Source organism: Chiloscyllium plagiosum, unplaced genomic scaffold (genome assembly GCF_037043375.1).
Source record: "Chiloscyllium plagiosum isolate Xiang-an unplaced genomic scaffold, Cpla_swu_hap1 HiC_scaffold_3, whole genome shotgun sequence".
NCBI classification, from domain to species: Eukaryota; Metazoa; Chordata; class Chondrichthyes; order Orectolobiformes; family Hemiscylliidae; genus Chiloscyllium; species Chiloscyllium plagiosum.
The window spans coordinates 38,017,932-38,026,849 of NW_028270141.1; the positions used below are offsets into that span (position 1 = coordinate 38,017,932).

The 8,918-nt window shown below is 41.1% G+C and overlaps 1 protein-coding gene across 1 annotated transcript; it reads right to left on the bottom strand.

Moving 5' to 3' along the window:
* Positions 1-1,517: 1,517 nt before the first annotated feature.
* On the bottom strand, positions 1,518-7,580 carry LOC148150552 (putative G protein-coupled receptor 139). Its single transcript, XM_087975820.1, has 2 exons — positions 7,514-7,580; positions 1,518-2,455 (listed from the first exon to the last, which is right to left on the bottom strand). The coding sequence occupies exons 1-2, from the start codon at positions 7,578-7,580 to the stop codon at positions 1,518-1,520; spliced, it is 1,005 nt and encodes a 334-aa protein (XP_087831946.1).
* Between the last annotated feature and the right edge of the window lie 1,338 nt (positions 7,581-8,918).

The following is an 8,918-nucleotide window of genomic DNA, read 5'->3' on the forward strand; positions in this document are numbered from 1 at the left end:
AATTTTGCTTTCTTCCCACAAAGGCTGCCAGGCCTGGAGAGATTCACCAGCAATGTCTGCTTTTATTCCTAACGACTCCCTGAGACTGGCTTTCTCCTTCACCAGGTCACAGTTGCCATTCAACATCTGCCATCTGCTTGAGCATAACATATTTATCAGATTTGCTGAAACCAATGTCCAGGAACTGACCTCATGAATAACCAATGCCTGCTATCTGTTTAATTGTATTGCTCTACCCCAGTAAGGAAGCATCTGCAGAACATTTTGATCAGGAACAAAACGATATGCAATTAACTTCCAAGTCTAGCCTCACAAATAAACTAAAGTTGTTTGATCAGTTTTCCTTTTAGTGCAAACTGTAGCTCAAAGTCCAAAAGTCAACTTTAGTTCACAATTTCCAGTTCACTGCTCCAAACCAAAATTGATGAAGGAATAAAAATAATGAAAATGCTGAAGGGCTATAGCATATTCAAGATGATATAAAAAGTCATTCTTCTGGCATTTTGTTCCTTTAATGGTTTCAGTCTTTGGGAAAGTCAAAGAGAATGGCAACTTAGTCTTCTTTGGGAAATATCAATAACTGTTCTAGGGAATGGTGTAGTATTTGCATAAGCAATAACTGCATCACAATCAGAATTTTTTGCAAAGAGGCAAATGCCAAAAGGTATAAGTGTGACAGCAGTTAGACCCGGGTTCAATTCCCGCCTCAGGCGACTGACTGTGTGGAGTTTGCACATTCTCCCCGTGTCTGCGTGGGTTTCCTCCGGGTGCTCCGGTTTCCTCCCACAGTCCAAAGATGTGCAGGTCAGGTGAATTGGCCATGCTAAATTGCCCGTAGTGTTAGGTAAGGGGTAGATGTAGGGGTATGGGTGGGTTGCGCTTCGGCGGGGCAGTGTGGACTTGTTGGGCCAAAGGGCCTGTTTCCACACTGTAAGTAATCTAATCTAATCTAATATGCAAACGATATTTTCATGAAGAAGTGTCCAATGTTTCCTGGTTGTGTATTCATAGGATCAATTTTCCTTTAATGTCAGATCATTCTCTCTGGCCTGGAGGATTGCTAGTGAAAATATGGAGGTCTCGAAGGGTGGGAGCAGTTAGGCTTATCAATAATGCACACTGTTGAAATTCATCTGGTAGAACTCAAAATGGTGCTGAAGTAAATCCTGTACATTCATTCACAACTATGCCCAGTACATTTTTTAACTGTTTTTTTCTCTCTTGGAAGTAGGCCATTCAAAGACGTGCATGTGTTATGACACTAGAGAACATTCTCAAAGAAATGTAGAGCTTGGAGCCACAAAGTTGAAATGAAATGAAAGAAACACATTGCGGTGTCTCATTAGAATTCCATGAATTACAAGCTGGGTTATTGTCACTGCTAAGAAGGTTATCATTAGAAATCTACAAACATAGACCAAATATAATCACACACCTCTGGATTGTTTCAGAGGCCAACTTAAAATGGCCTAAGGAAAACCTTTCAGCCTGAGCAAGGTGGGAGCAGAATCAGAATTCTAGTCTCTCAAACAAGGTTTAGAATTATTTTGCTCATTTTTCAACAATCTTTCAATCAGTGCCCAGGGAAGTTTCAGCACCTTCTTAAACTCTTGCCTGAAATTCCTCTGGGTAGCTGCATAAATACATGTGTTTGTGCAGGAATTCAAATATCTCAGCATTGCTCCGGACTCAGTGGCGATATATGCAGGGGATGTACGGTCTCCTCGATAGTAAGTTGTGTTCGTTAGTTTTGTTGTTATAAAGGTCACATTCCCTGTCAGCCAAAACAATATAAAACTGCCTGATATCGTGAAGAGTAAAATGATGGATTTCCTTCGGTTCTCCATCTCTGAATCTCTCTCATTCTCATGTGTGTGACCCCGGAGACCTCTACGGGCTCTTGTGGCCACTAGAACATATCTCACTGTCAAAGAATTTAATAAAATGATCAAGGTGAATGGGAGCCAAACACGCCAAATGCTGTGAAACCAGACAGACACTACACCAAACGTTGAGGAAAAAAATGTCAAACTTCCTCCACAGCCCCACCGTATTTTATTAATTACGTGTTCATGTTCATATGCAAACCAAACAGTAATGTTCTTTATTAAGATCAGGACAGAGAACATTGTTACAACCACAGATGCTGTTCCCTTGGTGCAGTATTTTGCTTTCAACCTCTGGTGGCAGATAATTATAAAACGGTCAAATGTGAAAGAGACAGTGAACCAAACCGTCAAATCAAGGCTGACAACAGTCACAAACAAAATGAAAGTGCACACAGGAGTGTGAGACAAGAATGAATGTGGAAAATGATAACTCAAAGTATAATATACCATTGTGTTGTTGGTCAAGACCAGTAGATTTGCTGTTGCCATGGCCATCATGTAGAAAGAAATACATTTGGAAAGACCACACTTTCCCTGGGATAGAATTACAATTGTTATTATGTTTACTGTAAGAAAGAAAAAAGAGAGATTATAAGTATCACTAGCTACAACATATTGTTGGAAATAAACAAAAAGAAATACTTAAAGAATCAATTCAAAATGTTTAATAAGTATGCATTCCACTGAATATCAAAACTCAGCAAGTATCCCCTCAGCAACTCATCCACGACTTACCCAGGATGTTAACAATAGTTGTTTTATTTATTTATTAGATGTGTGTATTTCTAACTATGTCAGCAAGCACTCCCCATTTCAAACTGACCAAAGATCATTTCAAACTTTACTATTTTGCTGTGGTGGTGGAGTAATATAGACTAGATTCAATCATGATAAAACATTCCTTTTCTCAGAAAGATTAGTGAAATAGTTGAGATTTTTATACAAGACAACAATGACATTGGTTATATGGTTAGTATTAGGTTAGCTTTTATAAAGATTCCAGATAATGTTTGAATTCAAATTTCCCCATCTGCCATGGTAGAGTCATGTCCCCACAAAGTTGCATGAGGTTTTGGATATGTTGACTAATAATATTGCCATTATCTCATCAACTCCACGAAGCATAGCATGAGGTAATGTTAATGTTACAATGAATTAAAGCACAATGGAGGATTGGGAATCTTTTAGAATGTGGCAGAGGCCACCCAAGTTCATAAAAATGGAAATAACTAACTATGAGAGGAAATTGACCACAAGAAAATAACAGATGGTCATGACCTTCAAAGAGATATCAAAAAAAGAGCAAGTAGCTCAAATGTATGTGTCTTAATAAAAATCACAGTACAAATTATTATGGACATGAGCAAATGGTAGAGATACTGAACAAACATTTTTTTGCCTGTTTATACAGAACATGTTTTATCCCCAAAATAATGAATCACCTCAGGCCTATTGACAGTAAGGAAATTGCACAAGGTAATATCAGGTGGAAAACTGTGAGAAAGTAAAATTCAGACTAAATAAGTCAAGGGGAACACTTTAACCTGGATAGAGGAATGAGTCTGAACAGAAAGGGATACGAATAGTGCATTTTTACATTGACAGACCATGACAAGTTGAGCTGTACAAATATCTGTGCCTTAGCCTCAGTGATTTACAGACTGCAGTAAAAAGAGTCAGAGAGTATTGTACCTAAGTCTGTTGACAATATAAAACTGTGTGGGAATGTAAGCTACAAGGAGAATTCAGAAAAGCTGCATAGACACCAAGACAAATTAATTGAGGAGACAATGACATGGCTTGTGAAGTATTAAGCGTGGAAGTTTAAGCCTATTGACTTGAGACATAACAATGGAAATTCTGAGTATTGTTAAATTTGGCATGAAATTTGTAGTGGTTTAGAGAGACCTGTATGCACTTGTACAAGAAACAAAGAGAGTTGGAAAAGTGAAGTACTGTGGATCATGGAAAGCCAGACTAAATTTGGTTTACATCCCACCGAAGGTTAGAAGAATGAAAGGCTATCTCTTGAAATATTCAAGATTATGGAGGGCTTGATAGATAAATATTAATTTAAACATATATTGAGATACAGGCTGAGAGCATTTTACTCAATTCCAAACAAATATCAACATTGTAATGTGAGATGAAATTACTCTTGAAGCCATCACATGGGAAATCTACTTGTGCATTTCTATTATCATGTAATGTTGGCAATAAATGAAAAAACGGTCCAAAAATCCTAGGATGAACTGAATGAAACACAGAACATGGAACATAGAACATAACAGCACAGTACAGGCCCTTTGGCCCTCGATTTTGTGCCGACCTGTGAAACCAGTCTGAAGCCAATCTAACCTACACTATTCCATTATCATTCACATATTTATCCAATGACTGTTTAAATTATCTTAAAGTTGGTGAGTCTACTATTGTGGATGACAGGGTATTCCTTGCCCTTACTACTCTCTGAGTAAAGGACCTATCTCTGAAATCTGTTCCATATCTCTCACCACTCAATTTAAACCTATGCCCCCTCGTGCTAGCCATCACCATCCTAGGAAAAAGGCTCTCACTGTTTGCCCTATCTAACCCTCTGATCATCTTATATGTCTCTAATAAGTCATCTCTTAACCTTCTCTCTCTAATGAAAATAGCTTCAAGTCCCTCAACCTTTCCTCATAAGACCTTCCCTCTAAACCAGGCAACATCCTGGTAAATCTTCTCTGCACCCTTCCAATGCTTCCACATCCTTCCTACAATGCTGCGACCAGAACTGTATGCAATACTCCAAGTGTGGCGACACCAGGGTTTTGTACACCTGCAACATGACCTCATGGCTCTGAAACTCAATCTCTCTACCAATAAAAAGTAATGTACTGTATGCCTTCTTTACAACCCTATCAACCTGAGTGGCAACTTTCAGGGATGTACACACATAGACACTGAGATCTCTGCTCATCCACACTACCAAGAATCTTACCATTAGCCCACAATGCTGTTCCTGCTCCTCCTACCAAAGTGAACCATCACACACTTTTCCACATTAAACTCCATTTGCCACCTCTCAGCCCAGCTCTGCAACTTATCTATGTCCCTCTGTAACCTGCAACATCCTTCCACACCATCCACAACTCCATCAACTTCAGTGTCGCTGTGGTTCTGTTCGCGGAGCTGGAAGTTTTTGTTGCAAACGTTTCTTCCCCTGTCTAGGTGACATCCTCAGTGCTTGGGAGCCTCCTGTGAAGCGCTTCTGTGTGTTTCCTCCAGCATTTATAGTGGCCTGTCCCTGCCGCTTCCGGTTGTCAGTTTCAGCTGTCCGCTGTAGTGGCCGGTATATTGGGTCCAGGTCGATGTGTTTGTTGATGGAGTTTGTGGATGAGTGCCATGCTTCTAGGAATTCCCTGGCTGTTCTTTGTTTGGCTTGCCCTATAATGGTAGTGTTGTCGCAGTCAAATTCATGTTGCTTGTCGTCTGCATGTGTGGCTACTAGGGATAGCTGGTCGTGTCGTTTCGTGGCTAGTTGATGTTCGTGGATGCGGATCGTTAGCTGTCTTCCTGTTTGTCCTATATAGTGTTTTGTGCAGTCCTTGCATGGGATTTTGTACACTACATTAGTTTTGCTCATGCTGGGTATCGGGTCCTTCGTTCTGGTGAGTTGTTGTCTGAGTGTGGCTGTTGGTTTGTGTGCTGTTATAAGTTCTAGTGGTCGCAGTAGTCTGGCTGTCATTTCAGAGATGTTCTTGATGTATGAGGGTACAGAGAACACCAAACGGAGAATTCACCACTAAGGTACACAGGAAAGCCACACACACAGACCAAGTCCTGAACTATGAAAGCAACCACCCCAATACACACAAACGAAGTTGCATCAAGACACTATTCAAAAGGGCCACAACACACTGCAGCACACCAGACCTGCAAAAAAAGGAAGATGAACACCTGTACAAGGTATTCGCCAAAAACGGATATCCTCGCAATTTCATCAACAGATGCCTAAGGGAAAGACAACGGAACGAGGACATGCCGCAACCCAAAGGACTAGCCACACTACCATACATCAAGAACCTCTCTGAAATGACAGCCAGACTACTGCGACCACTAGGACTTATAACAGCACACAAACCAACAGCCACACTCAGACAACAACTCACCAGAACGAAGGACCCGATACCCAGCATGAGCAAAACTAATGTAGTGTACAAAATCCCATGCAAGGACTGCACAAAACACTATATAGGACAAACAGGAAGACAGCTAACGATCCGCATCCACGAACATCAACTAGCCACGAAACGACACGACCAGCTATCCCTAGTAGCCACATACGCAGACGACAAGCAACATGAATTTGACTGGGACAACACTACCATTATAGGGCAAGCCAAACAAAGAACAGCCAGGGAATTCCTAGAAGCATGGCACTCATCCACAAACTCCATCAACAAACACATCGACCTGGACCCAATATACCGGCCACTACAGCGGACAGCTGAAACTGACAACCGGAATCGGCAGAGACAGGCCACTATAAATGCCGGAGGAAACACACAGAAGCGCTTCACAGGAGGCTCCCAAGCACTGAGGATGTCACCCAGACAGGGGACGAAACGTTTGCAACAAAAACTTCCAGCTCGGCGAACAGAACCACAGCAACGAGCACCCGAGCTACAAATCTTCTCACAACCTTTGAACTTTAGTGTCATCTGCAAATTTACTAACCCATCCTTCTCTGACCTCATCCAGTTCATTTATAAAAATGACAAACAACAGTGGCCCAAAACCAAACCTTATGGTACCCCACTAGTAACTGAACTCCAGAATGAACATTTCCCATCACGCACCACCCTCTGGCTTCTTCCAGCTAACCAATTTCTGATCCAAACTGTTAAATCACGCTCAATCCCATGCCTCCATATTTTCTGCAATAGTCTACCATGGGGAAACTTATCAAATGCTTTACTGAAATCCAAATACACTGCATCAACCACTTTACTCTCATCCACCTGTCTGGTCAACTTCTCAAAGAATTCAATAAGGTTTGTGAGGCATGACTCACCCTTCACAAAATCACGTTGACCATCCCTAATCAAATTATTCCTTTCTAGGTGATTATTAATCCTAACTCCTATTATCCTTTCCAACACTTTACCCATAACCAAAGTAAGGTTCACTGGTCAACAATTGCCAGGGTTGTCTCTACTCCCCTTCTTGAACAAGGAGACAGCATTTGCAATCCTCCAGTCTTCTGTCAGATCAAAGCCAAAGGCTCTGCAATCTCCTCCCTAGCTTCCCAGAGAATCCTAGGATAAATCCCACCTGGCCAGTGGACTTATCTGTTTTCACACTTTCCTGAATTACCAACACCTCTTCGTTATGAACCTTAATTCCATCTAATCTGATAAACTAAAATCCTTTCACACAAACTTGCAAATTACAACATCCATAAGATTATCAAATCTTTAATAATGTTGAAAACAAGAGCAAGCAGTTCAAGAGTTGGTTCCAACAGCTGTCAATGTTGTGACACAGTCCCACAGAAAATGTATCACATTATTGAACAAGCCGGTAATACAGGGACTATATTTATACTGATTCATAACAAGCAGATTACAATAACTCACCAGGGACACCAATCACTGACAGAATTGGGTAGAAACTCTCTTTTACAAGCAGAATAATTTGCTCCATTCTGGATAGTACCCAAATTGTAAGTGTGTGACTAGTGCATGGCTGATACATGGGCAAGGAATTCTCTATTTATTCACATGTCAATCCTCCAGTGAGTCAGAAGATTACATCATTAGTGACATTAGCTACAACCATTTAACAAATAAACTCAAATCCTTTTTCTCTTTGCCTAACATTTTAACAGAAGAAAAATGTTGGAAAATGCTATTCAGTAATTCTACCAAACTCCTATAATGAAACAACTTTTCACAAGTACAGATTGGAATCTGTCAGTACTGTGGTGGTACTGTCTCTATTCATACAGGATTGCTGGAGACTGATTCCCAACAGCTTTCACCCTGACTCTGCTCTTGATTCATCTGTAATGTCCCATTCCTCCACTACCAAAAGTGAGCATATTCTACCAGGATTAGTGGGATCATGTATTTACACTAGAGCTCAATATGTTACGGTAATACTAGTTCTACTTTATTTTGACAGTAACATTAATCGCGTTAGTTCATTGCAAGTTGTACCTCACTTTGGCAAGACTGTACTATTCTGGGATTTGTGGCAACCTCCCTTGACACGAGTGCAAACTGTGTTACTCTCATGACATCTGACATTGATACTGGTGTTGAGACTGTCATGTCCCATTCGTCCACTACCAAATGTGAGCATATTCTACCAGGATTAGGGGTATCATTCGATTTCCCTGGAGTTCACTATGTTATGGTAATTAATACTCGTTATACCTTATTTTGATAGTAGCACTAATTGTGTTAGTTCAATTCAAGCTGTACCTCACTTTGGCAAGACTGTACTATTCTGGGGCTTGTGGCAACCTCCCTTGACACTAGTGCTAACTGTGTTACTCTTGGCACATCTGACATTGACACAGGTGCTGAACATGTTACTTCAAATATTAATGATACCCTACAGCAAATTGAGAGTTAACTATGTTACTCCAGTACTAAAGATACATTTATACTAGAATTGCTTGTGTTATTATTTTACTCACACATTCTGGATTCAACCAAAGAACAAGCAAAACCAAACATGGTATTGTGTAACAAATTAGTGGGCGGCACGGTGGCCCAGTGGTTAGCACTGCTGCCTCACAGCGCCAGAGACCCGGGTTCAATTCCCGCCTCAGGCGACTGACTGTGTGGAGTTTGCACGTTCTCCCCGTGTCTGCGTGGGTTTCCTCCGGGTGCTCCGGTTTCCTCCCACAGTCCAAAGATGTGCAGGGTCAGGTGAATTGGCCATGCTAAATTGCCCGCAGTGTTAGGTAAGGGGTAAATGTAGGGGTATGGGTGGGTTGCGCTTCGGCGGGGCGGTGTGGACTTGTTGGGCCAA